The 23,897-nt window shown below is 60.3% G+C and overlaps 1 protein-coding gene across 1 annotated transcript; it reads left to right on the top strand.

Moving 5' to 3' along the window:
- Positions 1-296: 296 nt before the first annotated feature.
- On the top strand, positions 297-22,006 carry SLC19A1 (solute carrier family 19 member 1). The gene is given in 7 exon segments (XM_043593414.1): positions 297-471; positions 6,321-6,556; positions 10,571-11,342; positions 11,420-11,612; positions 14,050-14,191; positions 21,623-21,811; positions 21,813-22,006. Coding segments are annotated over 6 exon segments (1,569 nt in total). The 5' UTR covers positions 297-471; positions 6,321-6,367; the 3' UTR covers positions 21,897-22,006.
- Positions 22,007-23,897: the final 1,891 nt, after the last annotated feature.

Raw genomic sequence — 23,897 nt, forward strand, 5'->3', positions numbered from 1 at the left:
GCAGAGGGGGCTGCATGCCGGCGGGACCTCGAGTGGCGGTCGAGTGGAGGCTGGGGCCGGGGCGGGGGGGGGGGGGGTGGTGCGGACGCCCAGTGGATGGGCCAGGCCCCTCACGGAGGCTCCCAGGCCCGCGCCACGAGGCGGCCTCGTGACCGGGAGGCAGTGGCGGGGCGGGCGGACCGCGAGCCTGGGAACTAGCGCGGGGCACCGCGGCGAGCGCTGCCGCGGCTGCGCGGGTCGGAGCGCGGGCGTGGCGTGGCCGGGGGCGTGGTCCCGCCGCCTTTCCCGGCAGCGCCCGCGGCCGCGGGTCATTGTGTGCGCCGGGGCGGCGCGTGCGCCCACTCCGGGTGGGTCCTCGCCCCCGCCCAGCGCTGCAGCGCGCCTTTAGGAGCGGACGCCGCCCGCCCGCCCGGGCACCTGGGGAGGCGCGCACCGGGGACCGCGGGGTGAATGACGGCCGGGGGCTGCGGGGTGAGTGCACGGGCCGGGGGCTGCGGGGTCAGTGCTCGGGCTGGGGGCTGCGGGGTCAGTGCACGGGCGTGGGCACGGCCGGCGCGTGCAGGGCGCGACCTGGGCGCACGGTGACCCGTTCCTCCCCGCGGTGGCCGTGGGTCCCGTGAAGGGAGGGACTCGGGCATCGCCCGCCCGCCGCATTTCCCGCCGGTGCTCACGGTGCGCGCACGCTCCGATCCTCTGTGGCGCGACTCGCTCACCTCCGGTCACTTCAGCACCTGTCCGGCTAGTTGGGGTCTGAGCGCCGCCCCGACCCTTCCCCGTCACTCTGGGACTCTTACCCAGGATGGACAGAACCGCGTGGACTCGGCGCTGGCGGCCGGGCACGGTGCCCCGGCAGCACCACCCGTGCGCACGTGCTCCGCCTGCGGGGCGGCGGGGGATCCCCGGTCCACCCACGCGACCCGGAGGGCCCTTGGCGCGCTTCCCAGCCCCTGCCGAGCCTATTGTTCGTCTCCTGCCCCAGAGCTCAGAGGTGCTGATGGCCCTCTTTTTGGGAGGAGCGGTTGCAGCAGAGAGTGCTGGAGATTGTCTGGGAACCCGAGCCTTGTGCTTGCGGTCCTTTCCTGAGTGGACCTGCCGGGCGTCTCTGCAGGAGGAAGCTATCCTCCAGGGTCCTGTTTACTTTCCGCGAGTGAAACGGTTGTTCTGGAGAGTCCAGGGTTGTGGCCCAGACACACGCGGCATGTTCAGGGCGCCCAGCCCCAGCCCCACTGGTCTGAGCACAGGTGAGGATCTGAGACAGCTCAGAAGTCCAGAGCATCTAGAAGAAGCTGGTTCCCATGCTGCGCAGAGTGCGGGTAGGGTCCAGTTTTTGGAACAGGGTCCCCTGCTGAGACCCTCTCCATAAGGGAGACCGGAGGGCCCTCCTGCAGTCCAGACTGAATGAGCAGAGCCAGGACTTTCTGGCCTGGGGGAACTGCCTTCCTCTGCAGGTGTGGGAGCCCAGTGCCCAGGCCTGAAGGACCCCAGATGGTGTCTCCCCCTGCTGTCTCCCACCATACTGCATTGCTCTGTCTGTGAATCCTTTCGAGTTGGTGCTACTCATTCCTTTCTTACCGAGGGGGCTTTAGTGGATGTCAGCAACTCTGGATATTTTAGTCACTTGTGCTGGGCGGTGATGATCAGCCAGTTTTCAACTTGTGGGTTCGGTGTCTACAGTAGTGACGGCCAGAAACTGTAATTTTGCTCTTTGGAACAGGGAACTGTGTCAAGCGATTTGTGGGGGTCTTTCTTTTTCACTAAGAATGTAATGAACCTCCCTCGTTAACCTGGGGGAACAGTAGCCGGCTTAAAGCACAAAACAAGGCAGGTGGATTTTGCTTTTTTTTGGTTTTGTGTCTCTAGACTGACTGGGTCCTGGAGGTACAGAATCTCCCCCCCCCCCCCCAAGACGGGTCGTCGGGGGGGGGTGTCCCTGTGGGGGCTGTTAGAACCTTCTCTTGGGGGCACTTGCTGGGGTCCTCGGTCCCCTCCCACGACTCTCCTGGTTGGTCGGTGTTTCCTTCGGTTGCCCCGAAGGGGCCTGAAGTTGCATGGCATTGGGCTGGGGTCAGGGCACTTGCGGTCCAGGCCCGTCCTGCTGGCCACTTGCCCTGAGCTCAGTGCTTCATCTGCCTTCTGGGCTGTGCTGCACCTGTGCCCGTGTGGTGGCACCCCTCCTCACCTTCCTGGAGTGTGAGCCTGGGAAGGGCCTGCGTGTTTTCGAGAGAGGACTTTGAGTCCTGGCCGTGGCAGCTGGCCACTCGTCAGGGCTGGTGTCTACACCCAGCCCAGGTGAGTCGAGTGAACTCACCCGAAGCAGACGAAGTCCACCTGAACGTGGGCAGGGCCCCAGCCTCGCTGGCTGAGACCCCTGCCTTCTGAGTTGGGCTTTTTCTCTGATGCTCAGTCCCGGGCACGGGCTGCCTTTCCTCCTGGAGAGGCCGCGTGACAGGGCTTGTCAACACGCACTGGTCCTGTAGTGGTCAACACCTTTTCCCCAGTGGCCAGTGTTAAAAATGGATTTCAAATTAGACTCCGGAGGTTTGGCTCCTGTTTCTGTGTGGCAGGCCGTGCTCCAGGGAGGGGACCAAGCTCCTCCCCTTGAGCCTGTCCTGCCTGGCTCAATTCAGAGTTCCCTGGATTCTGAATTGTCCAGCCTGTACATGCCCAGCCTGTTGAGAAGTTGTTCAAAGTGTGGGAGAGGCGCATTCCAAAGTGGACACAAGCCTGATGACCCCAGGGTGTCTCCGTGCAGATAAGCATCGCCAGCGACCGCTTCACATGGTGGGTCGTGCCGCGGCCTGCTGTCCTTTGTTCTGGGAGGTCAGGTGGTGGCCCTTCAGCTGTGAGGGGTGACCAGAGGGTCAGCTTTGCCGTGCCCCGGCTTGTAGGCTCTCTTGCCTCCTTGAGTTCAGCCCTGGGTGCCCCTGCGGTGGGAACTCTCACGTCAGGGGTCCGGGAGCGGCTAGGGACGGGGAGGTCCAGGACCGGGCCCCCCCGCCCCCGCCCCGAGCTGGAGGAGGCGTGGGGCTCTTAAACAACAGTCAGGAGAAATATCTGGAGCAGAAATGCAGGTGCCCAGTTTTGAAGGAACGCTCTTGAGAGTCTGGAGCCTTCCATGCTCCTCTGTGCCTTCACTGCTGTTTCTGCCTCCTGGCACGGGGCAGGGTGAGGCTGGGCCAGCAGCGGGACAGTAAACATACTCTCCGTCGCAGGGGGGCGTCTCCACTGCCCCTGGTGCCCGGGCTGAGGAGCCGAGTTCCCCTTTCCGGTGTGCCCGCGGTGGGTGGGAGGCCCCGCTGCACTTCTGCGGAGACCCCTGCTGGGAACTGGTCTCGAGCAAACATTCACGGACACTTCAGGTGGACTTGCCTTGCAGGGGTGACTCAGGCCAGCTCGTGGGCCGCAAGTGTAGAGCGAACACGGCGTGGTCCCCAGAGGTGAGACTTGTGTGCAGGACACTGAGCCGAGGACTTGGAGTGAGCTGTGGGGGCGTCGGGGGGGGGGGGAACTTAGCATCATGTGGTCAGAGAACAGAGGCGACCCCAGAGGCCAGGGCTTCTTCCGGCTGGGGGAGGCCTCTCCTTCACCCCGGCTATTATGGAACTTGGGAGAAGGGCTGGGGCCCTTGGCCACCCAGCAGGTTGAGCCCTGCACAGGGCAGTGTCCCTAGATCTCAGGGATGGAACTGGAGAATGGGCAGGCAGGGAAGGGGCTCTCTGATGCACTGTCTCTGTAGACACTCCCCCCGTTCTCCGTGAGCTCCTCGGTGGTAGGGGCTCCCTGGCCATCACCTGGGCCGGCTCCTTTCATACCCATCCTTCTGGGCATTGAGGCTGGCCCACCTTTGTGTTGTGACCCTGGAGGGCTCCCAGGGGCCCACCTGAGCGATGGTTGGGGTGGGGTGGCCACACTCCCTGGGAGTCCTGACGTTGAGATGTAGCCCTGCACGTCTAGCCAGGGACCGGAGGCAGAGTGTCCTGGGGCGCTGTGTTCTTTCACCTGCTCGGGCCTGCCCGCGGGACGTGTAAGGTGCAGAGTCCTGGGCCGTGACCCAGACCTTCAGACAGCTGCACGGGGAGCTCCTGGCAGTTCTCACTGTAGAGAGGGAAGAACCACTCCTGGGTTTCCGAAGCCTTTGGAGTCCAGGATATAGAACAAAAAGCATTAGCGTGTTGGGTGCTCATGTCTGAAACTTGCACCATTGCCCCAGGACTCAGGGGGTACCACGTAATGGTAAGTTCTCATTGCTTCTGGAGATGACACCTGTTTGAACAGGATGGCCAAGTCCTCAAGGCCTCTGAGCCCCTGGGAGGGTGGGGACCTGCCCCTGGGGACCCTGGGTTCAGGTGGATTCTTGGCTGTTCACCCTGAGCTGGGGAGCCTGGCTAGGTGAGTGTGGGTTGCCCTGGCATCCAGGGAGTGTACCTGGGAGTGGGGGAGTGAACTTGAGGGGGTCCTGGGGCAGGGATGGGGTCCCTGGGGGTGCACCCGAGGTTGGGTGGTTCTCCCTGTGGCCCTGGGCCCCCCATGTGTATGAGCTCCTGGTGGGTTTGGAGGAGGGAATACCAGTCTGTCTGCTGAAGCCATTTGGCCTGTGCGCCCTGCGGTGGTTTTCCGGGGGTGGGGGGAGTTGCAGCTCTGCCTCCTGGCCGACCGTTTCATTTGGCCCCTTGGGAACGTTGAGGGGCGGGCCCAGGACCTTGTAACTCCTGGGACCACCACCCTCCCCGCCTTTGAAACTCTCAAATTCTTGCAGCTGCCCCTCGCCCCTGCCATCGCACGTAGCCCCCACAGACCCTCCAGCCTGGCTTCGGAGGGGTTCACTGCTGTCCCCCTGGTGCGTGGAAGGCGGGGACAGGCCTGCTCACGAGGCCACAGTTCACTTTGCTGAGGCTCTGTGCTTCCTGTGGGTGGGGTCTCTGCAGTGACCTGGCTCTTCTGCGGCTCATCCTGGGAGGAGTGTGGGAGCACTTCCTGCTTGGATGGTCTCTGGGCTGCATGTGCTGGGAGTCTGGTGGCTTTTCCTCAGGGTCCCTGGACCACCCCCCACAAGGCTGGTTTCACATCTTGGGAACTTGTTGCGCCCGCTGGGAACTGGAGGGGGTCCCTGCCCGGATCCACACCCTCTACGCACTCTCCTTGAAAGGCCAAGCCGCGCAGGAGCAGAGTTCTCCCGCCGTCTGTCAGCCCCGCCACCCTCTGCACCCAGGGCATCCCTACCCGGCCTGAGCCACGGGGCTCCTTAGCGTGGCTCCTTAGCACGCGTGTCCTCCCCACCCTCCCACGATGCCTGCCTCCCGGGCTTCCTGCTTACTTAGAAAGAAGGGTATATCAGTGCCTTAAATGGAGAGCCAGTGTCACTTGACTTATAGAAACATAGTAACAAAGGGAAACAGCCGCAGACCGAAACCGGAAACTGGAGTGGGTCTGACCCCCTGCTGCTCTCTGCTGGAGTAGGCTTAGCCGGTTTGGGAAGCTGCTGTTCACACCTGGGCCAAACAAACCCAAAGTGCCCCTGGGTGCGGCTGCCCTTGGGGGACACCTGGCAGCCCACGCTCCTCCTGCCGCCTCTCAAGGCTCCAGGGTCATTAGGCTGAAGGCCTCTGTCCCATGTGGTCCCTTCCTGTCACCTTGTCACCCTCTCCTCCAGAGGCTCCTGCTTCTCCCTTTGCCCTCCTTGCCCACAGTCAGTGTCACCCCCAGGCTCGTCTGCCACGTCCTCCCGTGTTGTGCACACGGTCCCCCCCACCAGCGACGGGATGGCGCCCCCAGGCTGCAGCTCGCTGACTGTGGCCAGGTGTGTGCCAGGCGGCCCGGCAAGGTCTCTTCCTGCCATCTTGGGGCAGCTGGGTCTCCGCACAGGGATGTGTCCGGGTGCCGTGACACCAGCCGCCGGAGCAGGCTGTCCCTGAGACCTCTCCCGGGGAGGGATTCATGCCCACCCCATAGTCCATAGCCATTGCGGCCGCTGTGAGCGCTTGAAATGAGTCTGGTGTGCTTGAGGACTGGATTTTAAGTTGTATTTGGCTTTAGTTGATGTTTAAAGAGCCAGTCCCGTGGTGGGTGAGGTAAGGGGTGAGGTCGTCCCGGTAGCCCCCGGAGGTGGTGACAGCCCAGTGGGTGCGCCCGGCATCTGGGTTGCTACGGGCTCCGGGGGATTCTCAGGGTTGGGGCCTCTGGGCTCTTCTCCCCGTGTGGACGTTGGGTCCTAACTCCGTGAAAGAAGGGGACGCTCTTCGGTGTTGTTTCTGGGGGGCGGGCAGGGTGGTGTCCATGGGCTGCCGGTTGAGCTGCCCCGATTCTTGCCTCGTCTGTTTCAGGAACAGCCTCCTCTCCTGCAGGGCTGTGGGCGGCCTGGACAGCAAGCATGGTGCCCTCCGGCCAGGTGGCGGAGAAGCAGGAGCCCCCGGAGCTTGGGCGGCACCCTGAGCTCAAATCCTGGAGGTGCCTGGTGTTCTACCTGTGTTTCTATGGCTTCATGGCACAGATGCGGCCCGGGGAGAGCTTCATCACCCCCTACCTCCTGGGCACCGATAAGAACTTCACGCAGGAGCAGGTGCGTGGGTGCGGCATGTGGGGGCGCCCCGGGCCCGAGGTGGCTGAGCCTGCGAGGGCAGGTGGCTATGGGGGTCAGGGGTCCCGATCCCGGCCCCCCCGAGGGCCACCTCCACACTGAGGGTCAGGCTGTCACTGACCAGGCCAGTTGGAGAGGGATGGCCGAGAGGGATGGCTGGCTGCCCCAGCCGGAGGGGGAGGACCCCGCCCCCGCGGGCTCACCTGCTGAGACGGCTTGCTTGCAGCCTTTGAGGACTGAGGAATTTCCCTTTGATGAGGCAGCCAGGACAGAGGGTCTCCTTGAAACTTGACTAATAAGCTTACACCCTGGGGCGGCAACAGATTACACACCTCCAGCCTTTCCTTCTCCACAAAACTAAAGAACCCAAGGGCTGTTGGTCAATGAATCCCTCGGTCAGGGCTTCTGTGCCAGCTCTGCTCACCGCCTGGCTCTCCTGCCCGACCTGTTCCCGGCCCAGGCTCCCTGCTCACTCATCCCTGCCCTTCGGCCTCTGGCCACCCGTCCCCTCCAGCGTGTGCGCCAGCCCCTGTGTCCCCTGTCACTGTGTCTGAACTGTGGGTCATGCTGAGCTGCTGCCTTCCTTGCTCCCTGAGAGCTTGTCACCGTCCCCTTGCACACCTGAGACTTGTTTAAGTCAAGTGGCGTTGCCGCCCAAATGAGGCCTGACCCTCAAAGTAGCCGCCTTGGGAAAGATGGAAAGACCCGCCTGACCGGCTCGCGGGAGGTCTAACCCTGCATGTGACTGCACCTGATCCCAGAGCCAATCACTTCCGAGGGGGGGGCCCTGTGCCCCCCCAACCCCCACTCAGGCTCTCTGGCCCTCCTCCCGCGCTCACTGGTGGGCCAGGTGGCTGTCGCTCTCAGGAGCACTGCTGTCTGGCGGGGCGGCCGGCCCTCGTCGGAATAAGCGCGTATGCGAAGCTCCATTCAAATAACAAGAGAAACAAGAAAAATGTCTGCAGCAAAGTTACAAAGCTCATCTGCCTGCTCTCCAGTTGCACGTGAACTGATCGAATACAGACGATCCTTGAACTTGGGGCTTAGGGGTGCCCAACCCCTGTGCAGTTGAAAATCTGCATATAACCTGACTTCCCCAAAACTTAGCTACTGATAGCCCACCGTTGACCAGGAGCCTTGCCGACAGCGTGAACAGTTAACACGTATTCCGTGTGTCATGTGTGTTCCATATTTTATCCTTACAGCAATGGAAGCTAGAGAAAAAAGTGTTTTTAAGAACATCGTAAGGAAGAGAAAAAAACAATGTGGCACTTGGACTATATTTACTGAAAACAAGCTGGAGACAAGGGGACCCACACAGTTCAGACTGTGGTTCAAGTGTCCGCTGTGGGGGGTTCCAGACATTCAGCCAGACCCCCAGCCCCGTGGACGCCATCAGACGGGCAGCAGAGGCGGGCGGGCTGTGCTCACGGCTGCTCGGCGGGGCCCACGGGTGGCGCAGCTGTGAGCTGGCTGGCTTGTGTCCGCACAGCCGCTGCGGCTTCTCGCTTCTGGGCCGACTGGGGACGCTGGTCCCCACAGGCTCGGGCTGATGTGACATTCATGCGCCCTGGGGGTGGAACCGCAGAGCGTTCACCCGGTGCTTAGGTGGCCTCCAGGCTGTCCCTACCCCAGCCCCCGGCAGGTGTACTGGGCCTGGCCACACACACGTGGCTTCCGTTTCCCTCGCCAGCATCTGATTGGTGCTGTTGAGTTTCTGCCCATCTGATCGCAGCGAACAGCCGGTGTGCTGCTGGATTGTGTTTCTCTGCTCTCCGGGCAGTCCGCGGGGCCTGGCTGTCACCTGGCTGTCTCTGTGCTCGCAGGCCAGCCTCCGTGTCCTCCTCCGGGGCTGTCTGCCTTCTGGTTGCCCTTTGGGGTCACGTGTTTCTCCTAGTCTGGGCTGGTCTCCCCCGCTTTGTAAGCTTTAGTCTGGCCAGATAGTCCACGGTTCATGCTGTGAGGTCGCCTGACATGGCCCCCCCTCCGCCGCAGACTTAGGAAGTGCCTTGGGGAGGGGACGGGTCCTGCTCTGCACCCGCAGGCCTGTCATTCCTTTGCACCCAGGCTGCCTGGCTGAGTCCTGCTGCCGCAGCCCCCACGGAAAGCCCCCGCCCGGGACCACTGACCGCCATCCTCACGGGGCTGACACCACCTGGTGCCCTCCTCAGTGAAGGTCCCCGTGTCATTCCTGCCCTCGCCTCAGGCGGTTCTCCGTGCGCGTACAGGCTCTGCCTGGCATCAGCTCTGGTGTTTCCTCCCAGAGTTTGGGTAGGCCGTGGCTCTGCCCTGCCCCCTTCGTCCCACTCCTCAGAACCCGCTGGTCTCCATCCTGGTGCCCCATCCTCCCTGCCTTCCCACGGCTGCTGTGGGGCCCGGCCAGGCCTGCCCGATCCGAGAGGCAGCAGCCCGGAAGCCACCTGGATCTAGGTCTGGGCACGGTTTCCGCGCTTTCCCCGTCAGCCTGGACCAGACACTAGCGGGATGGGAATGCGTCCAGGCGACGCTAGGCTCGGGCCGGGACGAGGCTGACCTCGTGCCAGGGCCGGGCCACGTGACAGCTGCCGTCTGCCCTGGGGACCTCGTGGGTGCCCTCTCCTCCAGGAACTTCCCCGTGTGACATGGGTCAGCCGTTTGCCAGGCCTGAAGGGAAGCAGAGTGGGGCTGCGGGGCGGGGCTGGGGGTCATTAGGAGACATCATAAGTGAGGGCCGTTTGATGTTCTTGGAGACTGTAAACACGGTCCAGACCCCCCTGCAGCTGGGACCCTGTGGTTCTTGGTGACCAAGTGCAAGTTCTTCTTTCCCCTGGGGCCCACCTGCACCGAGTGTCCCAGAATGTCCTGGGGCTTTTGTGCACGGTGTCTCGGGGGCCACGGCCTGGGGTCATCCTCAGCTTCCCATGGCCATGTGGGTTTAAGAGGCCACCAGCCAGGGAAGTTCTGTCACGGGCCCCTGTGTCTCAGAGCTGGGTCTCCCGACGGCCTTCCTTGGGCCCTGAGGCTTGTCCTGTGCACGAGGGCAGAAACAGGTCTCCACACTCGGCCCGGGACCGTCTGTGGCCAGCCGGGCCCATCACGCAGCATCCCCTGGGCGGGCAGGCGCCGGGGCCGCAGAACTCCCCGGCCGAACCCTCTGAAGCGCTGGGTCCACGTGGTGTCCCAGAGCCTGGTAGGTGGTGGGCACGGCCCCCCGTGCTGACCCAGGGTCGACTCCGGGGCCTCGGAGCCTGCTGGTTTTCGGGGTCGAGGGCCCCCTGGGCTGTCTCCGGGATTGCTCTGTGGTCTGAGTCAGGTTTGGTGCCCTGAGTCCGGTGGGTCCCCAGGGAGGCCGCAGCCTCTGGGGGCCCACCTGTGCCTGCCCCGGTGGATCCGAGCCACGGCCAGAGCCCCGTGGTGGGGTCCAGTGGCATTGGGTGCAGGGGCTTCCCACCCAGTGTCCCTGTGCCCCGGGACCGGGTGAGGGTGGTGGCCGGTGCCCTCCCCCGGCAGACAGGCGTGAGGGGGGCCTGGCCGGGCCCTGCTGTTGCCTCTGGCCCGGTTCCCTTTTCCTTGTGGTTTCTTCCCTTCCTTCTGGTCTGTGAAACCTGTTGTGCACACTCGTCATCTGCGGCCTTTCCTCCTGAGACCGGAGTGTAAGTTGGTCACAACTGTGACCAAGGAGAAGCCACGTCGTGTTTCTGTATCACGAGGAACAAACAAAGCTGGGTTAGCACGTGACCGCATCACGACTGCCCGTTAGCGAGGCGGTCCCCGGCGTCCCGGGCCCGCCGTCCCGTGCCAGGCAGCCCCCGGCGTCCCGTGCCGGGAGCGGCGTGCCCGCGGGGCCAGCGTGCCGTGGCGTGGACGTGGTTGGCGCCGGGCCGCCGCGCGCAGTCCCAACGGCCGTGTGTTTTTATCGGATGTAGTAAGGCGGGAAAGCGCCGACGGCCCGGCCCCGGGGGCGGGGGGCGGCCGGGGCGCCGAGGGGCCGCGGTGTCACGAGCCTGCCGTCCGCAGGTCACCAACGAGATCACGCCGGTGCTGTCCTACTCCTACCTGGCGGTGCTGGTGCCCGTCTTCCTGCTCACCGACTACCTGCGCTACAAGCCGGTGCTGGTGCTGCAGGGCCTGAGCTACGTGTCCGTGTGGCTGCTGCTGCTGCTGGGCGACTCCGTGCTGCACATGCAGTTCATGGAGCTCTTCTACAGCCTCACCATGGCCGCCCGCATCGCCTACTCCTCCTACGTCTTCTCGCTCGTGTGCCCGGCCCGCTACCAGCGCATGGCCGGCTACTCGCGCACGGCCGTGCTGCTGGGCGTCTTCACCAGCTCCGTGCTGGGCCAGCTGCTGGTCACCGTGGGCCGGGTCCCCTTCTCCACGGTCAACTACATCTCCCTGGGCTTCCTCACCTTCAGCCTGGTCCTCGCCCTCTTCCTCAAGCGCCCCAAGCGCAGCCTCTTCTTCAACCGCGCCGCCCCCGCGCGCCGCGGGGCCTCGCCCTCCGAGCTGGACCGCATGAACCCGGCCCCCTCCCAGCCCGCGGACGCCAAGCCGGGCCGGGCGCCGCCGGGGGCCTGGCGGGACTGGACCCTGGTGCGCATGTTCCGGGAGCTGGGGGACCACCTGCGGCTGCCGCAGCTGCGCCTCTGGTCCCTCTGGTGGGTCTTCAACTCGGCCGCCTACTACCTGATCGTCTACTACGTGCACATCCTGTGGAACGTGGTCCACCCCACCACGGACACCTCCTCCGTCTACAACGGGGGGGCGGACGCCGCGTCCACCCTGCTCGGTACGCCCACGGCCCCGCCGGCCTCGCCCACCCCGCCCGCCTCCCCCGGACGGCCGTGACGCGCCCTGTCTCCCCAGGTGCCATCACCTCCTTCTCCGCGGGCTTCGTGAAGATCCGCTGGGCGCTGTGGGCGAAGCTGGTCATCGCGGGCGTGACGGCAGTGCAGGCTGCGTTGGTCTTCCTCATGTACAGCACGAGCAGCATCTGGCTGTGCTACGTGGCCTTTGTGCTCTTCCGTGGCGCCTACCAGTTCCTGGTGCCCATCGCCACGTGAGTCGACTGGAGCGGGGCGGGCCGTGTGAGGCCGTGGTCTGGGTGGCCGCTTAAGAGCCAGAGCTACAGCCTGGCCGGTGGCGGGTGGCCGGAGGGCCACACGCCTTCCTCCTGCTCGCTGGGAATGGACAGGCTGCCTGCATGTGTTAAGAGGCCTCCCTTCCAGAATGTTCTGTGGGGAGCAGAGGGGGCACGTGCAGGCAGCATGGAGCTAGCGGGGCGGTGTGCTCTCTTACTGGGAGGAACAGTGAACCTAGCGTGCCCCCCCGCTAGGGGCCCAGCTGTCCCTTGTCCGTGGCACGGCTTGTCCTGGCTTTCGTGACCCCGAGCTCGGCACGGAGCCTACCACGTGTGGCATCGGCATCCCTTCTGCTTCTCCCGTGGCGGCTACTTGGTGTCCACAGTTACCAGCCCTTGTAATGTCCTTCCTCCCTGCTCCCTGGCCTGTTTTTGAGGCCCCGGGCGTTGCTGTGGCCCTGACTGTGGCGCGAGGCCCTTCTTGTCCCTTTCCGCGGCAGGGCACGGTGACACACAGCCAAGGAGTAGCCAGGTGCTGCCCTCAGCCCACTTGTGCCTTCCAGAACTTTCTCCAGCCCACGTCTTGCTTGCTCCTAAGATCCTCTGTGTATTCCTTTGAACTGACCCTTTCGTGAAGCTGTATGCTGTTGCCGCACATGTTCACACCAATTGTGCCCACGCCCCACACGTGTAGGAGCCTCCTTCCCTCCCTCCCTCCCTTCCTCCTTGAGCTTCCTGCACCCAAGGTCGGCTTGGGTCTGTTACCAGCTCCCCTGCCTGGCCCTGGTTCCCCTCTGGGCCTCACCCCTGGTCACCCCTGATCATTTCATCTGTCCGCACTCGATCTTGAGCTCACGTGGCATCCTCAGGCTCCTAGCTCCTTGGTGTCGCTTCACGGAAGTGCCAGTCCCCAGCTTTGCTCTCCGCACTCGGTCCACACCCGCCCAGGCGTCCCTCCTCTTCTGTTGGGGAGGGCCGAGCTCTGCCAGACGCCCCAGGGACGGTTTCCTCGGAAGACGTCCAGCCTGCTCCCCGTGGCCGGGGCCACTTCCCCTGACGGCCCCCTGTGTGGCCCGCTGGTCCTCCCTGCCTCCTGTCCCTCCTCGCCCTCTCTCAGCCTGCAAATGTCCCCAGGGCGTCTCGTTGGCCAGGAGCACCACGGTCAGCACCGGAAAGGGCTCCGGGTCATCTGCTGTGACTGCTGTGCACTCGATACATCTCCTCCTCGGACGTTTGTGCTGATTGTAGGAACGCAGAAAGGGTGGGATACGACGTGGGCTGGCGTGGAGAACGGCCTTTCTGGCTCCACCGCCAGGCCTGCTTCGGCCGTCGGGGTGTCTGGGCTGACCCGGGACCACTCTCGTCCCGCTGCAGCCCTGCCCCGCACACTTAGCTGTGTGCTTCGGTGTCACAGGTGCAGACGCAGTCGGTCCTCTCGGTCCTCTCAGTGATGCTGTACGGCTGGTCCCCAGGTGACTGGGATGCCACGTGCGATGTTTCCCTGCAACTGAGAGAGCCCTGAGGTCGATAGCCCCTCATCTGCGTTTATTCCTCCAGATTCTGATGGCCGCAGATGGGTCCCAGGAGGGACTGGCCAGGCCGGGGCACGTGCCCCGGAAGACAGTAGATCCTGGGCGAGCACACGGTGGCCCTGCGGGCCCCTTGCCTTTCGTAGGGACAGTTTGCATCTGGCCTCTCCTGCTGGGTTCTGTACTGTCCCTCGGGCAACCGGATGTGGTGGGAGCTTCTCGCCGTGTGCCCCTTGTCACGTCTCAATTGCTCCCACCCGGGGCTGTGGAACACAGGAGACACGCGGGGCAGGTGGCCAGGGACCCGGCCCGGCTTGGGTTTCCCCACTCTGGGTCAGTCGCGCTGCTGCTCATGTGGGCGGGGGCCCTTCCTTGTTCCCCACCCAGGACAGCGGCCCCTCTGCTTCTGTCACCCTCTTGAAAGGCTTCTTGCGTATTTTCCTTCATTCTTCAGAACTTCGGAATGTTTTTTTATCCAGTTGTTTTTAGAGGCACCTCGGGGATGTTGGCAGAAGCACCTTCAAGTGTTCACTTTTCTGCAGAGGACCGGGAGCCGTGGGCATGTTCGTTCCTCTTGCTTTTTCTTGTTTGTTTCACTGTTCTGTCCCTAATTTCTCGAGTCGTGAAAGAACAGTGATTCCAGAACCCTCGTGATTTCTGCCTGTTCTCACGAGGCTCTCGGGGCTCTGTTTACTCTGTCCCAGAATTACCAGGAGATGTTCTGGACGTCTTCCCGGGGTGTGTGTTGTCCTCGGTGTCGCATGCACACAGCTTGCGCAGGGCTCGGAGCGCCGCCTGGGTCCCGGGCCGGTCGTGCCGGTTCCCTTTGTGCGGTGGGCGCGCCCCATGCCGCAGCTGCGTCTGAGCTCGGCTGCTTTCCCATTCAGCTTTCAGATCGCGTCCTCTCTTTCTAAAGAGCTCTGTGCCCTGGTGTTCGGAGTCAACACATTCTTCGCCACCGTCCTCAAGACCATCGTCATCCTCATCGTTGCCGACAAGCGGTGTCTGGGCCTCCCGGTGCGCTCGCAGGTGAGTCCCTTTCAGCCTCGCGTCCTGGGGACGGAAGCCTCTGGAGGGGTGTTCGGCCAGCGGCATCTCCCCCTCCAAAGGGTCTGGGTCCGCGGGTCCGCTGCAGGGGCGGTGTGGCAAGGGTGGGCTGGGGCAGAGCAGGAGCAGGGAGGGAAGGGTCAGCTGTGGTTGGGCTGCCCCGTCCCGGGGGCCCAGGCTGGGGCCGGGCAGGCCCCCTGGTCTGGGCAGCGCACAGCCAGCCCTGCTTAGGCTGCTGGGGCCCCCGAGGCCGCCCAGATGCAGGCCCCCCTGAGCAGCCCCCGGCGTGCCCCACACCGGCTGATGTCCCAGGAAGGACAGAGGTATGGCCGAGAGCCCCTCCCTGTGTGGTTACAGCTCACTGCCCGTTTGAGGTCTCTGCCTTTGATGTCAAAACCTATCCGGCCTGGGCCCTGACCCTCACTTGAGCTGTTTTTTGTCCGCAAGACAGGAGAGTGGACCTGGGGTTGACCTGGGTGCGCGCGGGCCCCTGTCTGGTCCCTCCCTCCATCCAACTCTGGGCGGGTCCTCGGTGCCTCTGCGAAGGGCTTGAGAGTTCTGTCCCCTGTGAGGTTGGGGGACACTCCCACGTGTGACTCTAGCTGGTCTCGGCCACAGTGCGACCCCTCGGGCAAGCTGGAATTAGCCAGAGGGCAGGCCCGCAGGAGGGAGGCAGCCAGGCTCCTGGGGACCACCCCCCCCCCCCCACCAGTGGCCGGACACGTACCCTGAGCCTGGGGGCATGCAGCCTCCCGTCTGCCTGGAGCCTGGACCTCAGTGGGCTTGGGCTCCATGGAGAAGTCCCAGCCTCTGAGCTGAGTTGGCACTACTTTGGTGACCCCAGAGTTGACTGGAAAGAGGCGCCGGGCGGGGACAGACCCTCTTGTTTGGAAACCGGCCTGCGGGGTTTGAAAACGCTGGTTAGGAGAACATGTGAAGCGCTTGCTCCTGTCTGCCGAGCGCCCCCCTGTGGGTGTGCTCTGTGTGGTGGACTGTGCTGAGAGCGGCCGGCATCCAAAGTGTGCGTTAGTCGTGTTACTGGTGGAGTTGCCGGGCCACGGGAGGTTGTTAGTAAGTTGGGGGGCGTCCGGAGTTCTGTGCGGCCCCGCACCCGTATGCCTTGTGGGGTCGGCGGTATGAGGTCTGCGCGTTCTGTGCCTCTCTGGCCCATCTGTCCATCCTGACGGGGTTTTTGCAGAGCAAAACTTCCAGATTTGATCAGCTCTGGTTTACCTGTTTCTCCCTTTATGGGTCTGGGCTTGGCGTCACGTGGAAGAACTTTTTGTGTGGCCCGGGCTCTCGAGAGTCTTCCCCAATCTCTTTCTTAAAGTTTCATGGGTTTACCTTTAAGTCTGACCCACGCGGACTTAAGTTTTGTGTGAGGTCAAAGGCCGCCTCTGTCCGGACGGCCCGTTGCCCGGCCCCGCTTGTCGAAGAGACCGTCTCTTCTCTGTCCAACTGCTGCCTCACTGTTGTCAGAATCGCGTTGCGCGTGTTTGTGCGGGTCTGTTTCTGGGCTCTCGGGCCACCCACGGAGCTGGACACCTGCCCGTCTGCCACCGCCACCGCGTCCTGCTCGCCAGCTCCACGGTGAGCTCTGAAATTGGGCAGACTGATTGCCCCAGCTTTGAAGCGTGTTTTCAGGATTGTTTCCACCTTCTAGTTTCCTTGCCTTTCTCGGTAAGTTTTATTTATTTTTTAAAACTTTTTTACAGTTTATTTTGAGAGAGAGAGAGCAGGCATTGGAGGGGCAGAGAGAGGGAGAGAGAATCCCAAGCAGGCTCCACACTGTCATCACGGAGCCCAACATGGGGCTCGAAGCCACAAACTGTGAGATGATCCGAGCCGAAACCGAGAGTCGGACGCTTAACCGACCGAGCCACCCAGGCTCCCCAGCCTTTCTGTGTAAATTTTAGAGTCAACTTGTCTACCTACAAAAATTCTTGCTGGAATTTTGCTGCGACTCACAGTAAGCCCGTGTCTGTTCGGGGAGAATTGGCATCTTCGCTCTGTTTCCAGTCTGTGAACGTGGTGTGTGTCTGCATTTGTGTGGAGAGTCCTTGATTTCCTCCCGCATCTTGCAGTTTCCGGCAAACGAGTATTGTACGTGCTTTCTTAGGTTTATGCCTAAGTATTTCATTGTGTTTTGAGCAATTGTGAGTGGTAGTGTATTTTAACATTCGTGTCCACACTCGGCTGCCGGGGCTGCCATATGGAAGCACCAGACGCTGGGCAACTCACAATCCCGGAAGCTCAGAGTCTAAGGTCAGGGTGTGCGCAGAGCTGGGTGCTCCCGAGGGCTTGCTGGCACGTAGACGTCGTCTTCTGTGTCCTCATGTGAACTTTTCTCCGTGTGTGTGCACGTCTGGTGTCCCTCTCTGCTTCCAGGAACAGGGGTCACGTTGGATCAGGGCCCACTGTTATGACCCCTCTGACCTTAATTGCCTCTTTGAAGGCCCTGTCTCCAAACACAGTCCCATTGGAGGTGGGGGCCTGCACACGTGGCTTCGGTCCCGCAGCACCGTGTGCTCGTCGAGAACACGTAGGGGTACCCCCGATACTCGGCTCTTGGTGTTCTGTAGCCTTGCTGTGGCCATTCGTTAGTTCCAGGAGGTGGTTTGTTTTTCATAGGCTTTTTCTTTCCTTTTCTTGCCTTACTGCGGCTGGCTCAGACTTCCTCCTTATCGGTTCCTTCTTCTTACTTGCTTTAGATTCATATTCATCTTTTTCTAGGTTCTTGAAGTGGGAATTTAGATCAACGACCCGAGGCTTCTTTTTTATTTTATTTTTATTTTAGAGAGCAGGCGAGCAGGGGCGAGGGGCAGAGGGAGAGAGGGGATCTTAAATGGGCTCCGCGCGAAGCGTGCCCAACACGGGGCTCGGTCCCAGGACCCTGGGATCATGACCTGAGCCTAAATTAAGAGTCAGACGCTCAACCGACTGGGCCACCCGGGTGCCCCTTGAGGCTTCTTCTCTAACATTCGCATTTAGTGCTGTGCGTGCAGTCCCCTCTCCTGCCGCTTCAGCTGCGTCCCACAGATCGGGAAGCTGCATTTTCATTTTTGTTCATCTCAGTGTGTCTTTTTATTTCTCTTTGACCTATAATTATTGCAGATGGTCTTGTTTGGTTTCCAAGTGTTTTGAGAGTTTCCTGTTACCTTTGTTGTTGATTTCCATTTTGATTCTATTTTGTGATCAGTGAATACAGTCTATCTGATTGCAGTCCTTTTAAATTTGTTGAGGTTTGTTTTCTGGCCCAGGATGTGGTTTATCTTATTATATGTTATGTGGGACCCTTGAAAAGAATGTGAGTTCTCCTTTTGTTGGGTGGAGTGTTTTATAAATTCCAGTTAGATCTGATTGATGGTGGTATTGATTTAATCTGTCTCCCTGTGGATTTTGTCCCATCCCATTGTTGAGAGAGGAGTGTTGGCATTTCCATCCTTAATTGTGGCTTTGATCGTTTCTGCTTTCAGTTCCATCGTGTTTTTCTTCACGTGTTTTTAGGTCTTTTGTTTGTTGCACACACCTTGGGGATTGTGGGGATTGCAGTGTGTTTTGATGGATTGAGCTTTTGATCATTATGAAATGTCCTTCTCTGCCTCTGGTCATTTTCTTTTCTCTGACATCTACTTCACCTACTATCAACATAGGCACTCCTGTTTTCTTAAAAAAACCATTTTTTTAAATGTTTATTTTTGAGAGAGAGAGAGTGCACAAGCGAGCAGAGAGGGGCAGAGAGAGATGGAGACACAGAATCCGAAGCAGGTTCCGGTCTCCCGGCTGTCAGCAGAGAGCCCAACGCGGGGCTCGAACTCACGAACCATGAGATCATGAGCTGAGCTGAACTCCTACGCTTAATTGACTGAGCCACCAGGTGCCCCTCTGTTTTCCTTTAATTAACATTTGTGTGATACACATTTTTACATCCTTTTACTTTTTACCTGACTGTATTGTTATATTTGAAATGAGTTCCTTGTAGACTACATATGATTGAGTCACACTTGATAATCTATTCTGCAAACGTCTGTCTTAAGTGGTGAAGGTAGACCATTTACGTTTAGTGAAATTATTGACGTGTTAGAGTTTACATTTGCCATATCATTTTCTGTTTTCCTTTTCTTCTCCTTTGTATTTTCTGTGCCTTCCTATGGATTGTTTGCACATTCTTTAGAGTTTCATTTTATTTATCTGTTGTGTTTTTGAGTGTATCTCTTGCTATAGCTTTTTTGATGGTGACTGTGTGTTAAATAACCTATTTGAGCGAAGTATAGAAATCTCATCTCCTACCATGTCATTCTACCTTCCACTGTTTTTATTTATTTATTCATTAAAAAAAATTTTTTTTTGAATGTTTATTTTTGACAGAGCGAGAGAGAGAGAGGGAGAGAGCGAGCATGAGCCAGGGAGGGGCAGAGAGAGAGGGAGACACAGAATCCAAAGCAAGCTCCAGGCTCTGAGCTGTCAGCACAGAACCCGACATGGGGCTCAAACTCATGAACTGGGAGATCATGACCTGAGCCGAAGTCGGACACTCAACCGACTGAGCCACCCATCGCCCCTACCTTCCACTGTTGATAGTATGGTTGTCTCAAGTATTTTCTCTACATATCATTACAGCCATATACGTTAGGGTTCCAAATTTTGCTTTAACTCTCAAACATTTAGACATTTCTAGAAGAGAAAGAAAGGCTTCTGTTTACCCATGATTTGGCTCACTGTGTTTTGTCTTCCCCGTTGATCCAGGGTTTCTTCTTAATGATTTCCTTTCTGTTCAGAGAATTCTCCTTTAAGCCCTTCTTTTAGGGTAGGTCGGCTGGTGACAACTTCTTCTGTTAGTTTTTCCTTTTTCTGAGACTCTCTTGATTTCCTTTTCATTCCCAAAGGAGATGATACTGGATATAGGCTTCTAGGCTGATAGTTTTTTCTTTTAACTTTGAAGAAAAATGTGTCACATCCTTGTGGTCTTAACTGGCTTCTGCTGAAAAAGTCCACTTTTCCCTTAAGGTGTTGCTTTTTTCTGGCTACTCGCAAGGCTTTTCTTTTTCCTTTGCCTTTAGCTTTTTCAGAAGTTTAAATATGGTGTGTGTTGGTCTGATTTTCTTTGGGTTTGTCCTGTGTGTGTGGTTCCCTGAGCATCTTGAATCTGTAGGTTTATTTCTCACCAAATTTGGAGAATTTTTAGCCACTATTTCCTCAAGTTTTCCAGCCCTATCCCCTTTCTTTTCGCGGGATTCGCATGACAAACATCACATCTTTTGTCACATAAGGGAATGAAGCTCTGCTTAGGATTTCTTTCTTTCTTTTTTTTTTTTTTTAGTCTTGTTTTCTCTCTGTTTAGATTTGGTGATTTCCATCGCCCCATCTTCCAGTTCGTTGATTGTTTTCTCTGTCCTGTCTGTTCTGTTCTGTTGTTGAAACCATTGAGTTTTTAGTCTGGTTATTGTGTTTTCAATTCTAGCCGTTCTTTGTCTCTTCCATTTCTTTTCTTAGAGTTTTTGACCTATTCCAAGAGTGTTCATGCACGGTGAAACAGTTTCACCATGCTGTGTTAAAGTCTCTCTCAGATAATTTTAACATCTCTGTCGTCCCTGTGACGGCATCTGTAGATTGTATTCATTCAGTTAGAGGTCTTTGTGGTTCTAAGTGATTTTTTTATTAAAGCCTGGACATTTCGGAGATTATGTTAAGAGATCTGCATCTTACTGAAACCCTCCACTTTAGCTGCTTTTTCCTGACACTGCTCTAGCAGAGGAAGTTGGGGACATGTGCCTTGTTACAGCCAGGCGGGTGGAAGTTCAGGCTCTGTGCTCAGACCTCCTGACCAAGAGGGAGCTGGGGGGGCTCCTCCCTCCTCCTGCCTGCCTGGCAAGGACAGGGGTTCCAGTTCTCCCCACCTGGCTTCCAGCCTCCAGTGGTTACAAGGCGGGGGGGGGGGTGCCTTGTGACCGCTCCCACGTGGCCTCCAGTGACACCACCGGGGATGGGGTGTTCTCCCTGCTGCTGGGCAATGGTACAAGTCCTCAACCCACAGGGCTGGGGTTTGGGGGTTGTTACCGCCTGGGGAGAGTGAAAGTCCAGGCTTTCTGTGTGGTTTCTGCCGGGGTGAACTTTCCAGCTCCCCACTGGGCCTTCACCACCATCTGACGGGGGCCCCATTGTAGTCTGGGTAATGAGGGTGGGGTTCAGCCATTGTAGGGCTGTTCCCTCTGTCTGTTTCCTGTCCTGATGGGCTGTCCCTCTCCAGTCCCAGTCCCTTTGCTGGAAAGAACAGCTTTTATTGTTTTTTTTGTTTTTTTCCCCCCTTCATTAGCTGGCATTTCTGGGTTGCTGGTTTCTTTTTTTTTTTTTTTTTTAATGTTTATTTATTTCTGAGAGAGACAGAGACAGAATGTGAGTGGGTTGGGGCAGAGAGAGAGGGAGGCACAGAATCCGAAGCAGGCTCCAGGCCCCGAGCTGTCAGCACAGAGGCTGATGCGGGGCTCGAACTCACGAGCTGTGAGATCATGACCTGAGCTGAAGTCGGACGCTCAACCGACTGAGCCACCCAGGCACCCCTGGTTTCGTTTCTAAAATTACAGCACAAAATTAGAAAAGCCTGGGGGACACATTGGTGTTTGTCCTCAGCCTCCAGGGCTCCTAGCTGGTGACCTGCCTTCGTCTGTGTGCTCTGTGTGTAACGTCCAGAGCGTCAGCCGTACCTGGGGGAGGAGTGGGGAAAACACATCCGCTCCATCTGCCTGGAAGCAGCGTCCGTCATGGTTCATTTCCCGGTTTTGCTTGTGAAGATGAGCTTTTCCCAGAAAGGCACGGAGAGGGGCCTGCGGGGAGCGGAGCGCCAAGGTCTCGGGCAGGACCCACGCCTGGTATGGCCCGCAGACGCCCGGAACCGCCTGGACTGCCTGTCCCGGCGGTCACGAGACTCAGGAGGGACGTTCCCATGTTCTGGGCGCTCCGCGCCGCTGCACCGATCCCCGGGACGGAGACTGGCTTGGGGCTTGCGTCTGGGCTCCGCCGTGTGGGAACTTCCCGCACACACTTGTCCTTGTGCCCTCGGCAGCCGTGGGAACTTGGCCCACAGAATGAAGCTCATGTTTGTTATCTTAAATCGAGCGGAGCATCTTGGGGCAGATCACAAGGGCCACGCGATGCAGGGAAACTGCCAGGGCTTGTGGGAAAGCGGTGGGGGCCCCCCCAGGGCTCGTCCTGGAGCAGGGCAGAGGGCGGGCCCTGCCCACTGTGGAGACCTGCTCCCGGCCTGTCCCCCGACCCTCGGGCACCCAGCCCCACTCCTGCAGTGTTCCTGTGGCCTCGGCGGGAGGAGGGAGAGCCGGGGAGGAATCCACAGGCCCCTTCCCGCCCCTGCCCCTCACCTGCCTGGGCTGACCTCACCCCTACCCCTCTCTGTTCTAGTTCCTCGTCTACTTCGTGTACTTCCTAGTGCTGTTCGTTGTCTACCTCTCGGCGGCCATGCTGGTGATCCTGCGGCACCTCCGGGAAGGCCGCCACCCGCCCCCAGCCCTGCCCCCGCCCCAGGAGGAGAAGGCCGAGCAGGTGCTGAGCCTGCAGGACAGAGGCCTCAGTGGCCCGAAGCCGGAAGCCCCCCCCGCCGGCCCTGGAGGACAGCGTGTGGACAGCAGGGTTGGCCTCTCAGGAACAGAACCAGCAGCCCGAGGCCAAAGCCTGACCCAGCCCGGCCTAGCGGGAGGCCAGGCTCCTCTGGCACCGGGGGCAGCCCGTGCACCGTGCTCCACGTCCTGGGGCCTCGATGTCTCGGAAGGGATGTCTCTTCGCAGCTGCCCCAGGACCCGGGTTCCGGCACGGTCCACGTTCCAGTGTTCGCATTGTGGAGCCAGGGACTGATGGGGACCCTAGGTGGGGTATCCCTGTGACCCACACCCCGAGGGCTTGTCTGGCGGTGGCCCTGAGTACTGGTTCTCGTCCCCATCCCGCTGCCTGCTGGGGCACTGCGGGCTGGCTTGCTGTCCCCGTGGCGGGGAGGGGGGGTCTCATGTGCCCACCAGGCCACTCTGCCTTCACCCCGCCCCCCACAAGAGGCAGGTCCTGCTTGTTCTTGGGGACCAGTGAGGGGGCCAAGACGCCAGCCTCAGGGACTCAGTCCCCCACAGGGTATCCTGTGCCCTGCAGGGCCAGGCTGGGATCCCTGATTCCCGTAGCCTGTGGCTAAACTTGGTAAGGCCAGTTGTCCAGGTACTTGCTTTAGACTATGTCCCTTTCCTAAAGAAAGTTGACCCAAATGAGAAGCCTCAGTGGGCTTCTCTTTCCGGGCGAGACGCCAGGCATTGGCCGCTGGCAGACATTTGCCCGTCAGGTGGAAGCAGGGATGCGGGGGCCCTGGAGCCCCGCTTCTCTCCCAGCGGGCTAACCCTGACCTACCTCACTGGTGACTGCAGACCGCTTGGGGTCCCTCGCCCACGTGCCGGCCCACACGGGACCCACCCTGAGCACACCGCCTCAGATGCAAGACCGTCGGCTCTCCCCAAAATCAAACCACAAGCCCCACACGTGGAGGGGCTCCTGGTCTTGTACTAACCTGGCGTGGGTGGGGGCGGCTGGTCAGGAGGCCAAGAAGAGGGCCCCGGCCCCAGGCAGGAACCCAAACCAGGCCCCCACGGCCTCGAGCTGAGCACAGCCCCCTCCTACAGCCCTGTCTTGAGAACCGCCCACGCCCCGCGGGAAGGGAAGGCCAGCTGCTCGGAGCCAGCTTGGTGCAGAGAGGTTGGAGCAGCCCTCCTGGAGAGGAGCTGCCTGCACCCAGGGATCCCTGAGGTCCGCTTGTCGGGGGCAGGGTGTCTCAGGAGGCTGCCCTGAGGCTGCAGGAGGATGCTGGGGGGCGGGGCATCCACAGGGGGCCTCCCCGCTGACTCCCCACCCCACCCACCCCATGCCCCAGGGACCCCGTGGGGAGGCACAGTGCTCTTCCCCTTCCATGCTCAGGGATCCTGCGGGACTTGGCGGGTGGAGGGCGGTGCCTCTCACCTCTGGTCACTGACCTCATGATGCAGGCCTTTGCTCTTGCCCCCACCCTGACCTGCGAATGCTCCCATCGGTGGGTGGCCCAGCCACCTGGCCCCACGGTGGGTTCCGCGTGCTGCAGCAGCTCTGGGGAGAACATGGGTGCTGGGTCTACACCCCGACTTGCCTGTGCAGACTGCCGGCCGTCCCCAGGGACGCTCCAGAGACAAGGTTTAGGGCACCAGCATCCCCATGCACGTGTGTGCATCTGACATCCGTGTACATCTAGCCACGCCCACCTGTGCCCCTTCAGCGGGACCCACCAGCAGGACAAAGACCCCCATGGTCTGTCTCACGATAACGAAGGCTGCTTCCAAACCGAGTGTCCGTGCAAAACGCTGTTTTTATTGGGAGCCTGTTTGGAAACCACATTACACAGCTAGCAGGACCGGCTGCTGTGGTTTACAGGGCAGTGTCGAGACAGCAGACCCGAGGCGCTTGGCTCCGTGCCCACGACCCAGCACAGCCACCGGGGGGAGGGACCCTGGGGGTGCCCCCAGAATGCCCCCTTCAGAGTGCTTTGTGTACACGGCCTCGGGTCCCAGGGCTCGGCAAGGCCGGTCTCAGGTGAGCCGTGTCCTGGCTGAGGACAGGTGTCGCGATCCTGTTTGCCCCTGTGCCTTGTTTTAAGTAAGCTTCGTGCCCAGCGTGG

This window comes from Prionailurus bengalensis, chromosome C2 (assembly GCF_016509475.1).
Source record: "Prionailurus bengalensis isolate Pbe53 chromosome C2, Fcat_Pben_1.1_paternal_pri, whole genome shotgun sequence".
In the NCBI taxonomy this organism is placed as follows: domain Eukaryota; kingdom Metazoa; phylum Chordata; class Mammalia; order Carnivora; family Felidae; genus Prionailurus; species Prionailurus bengalensis.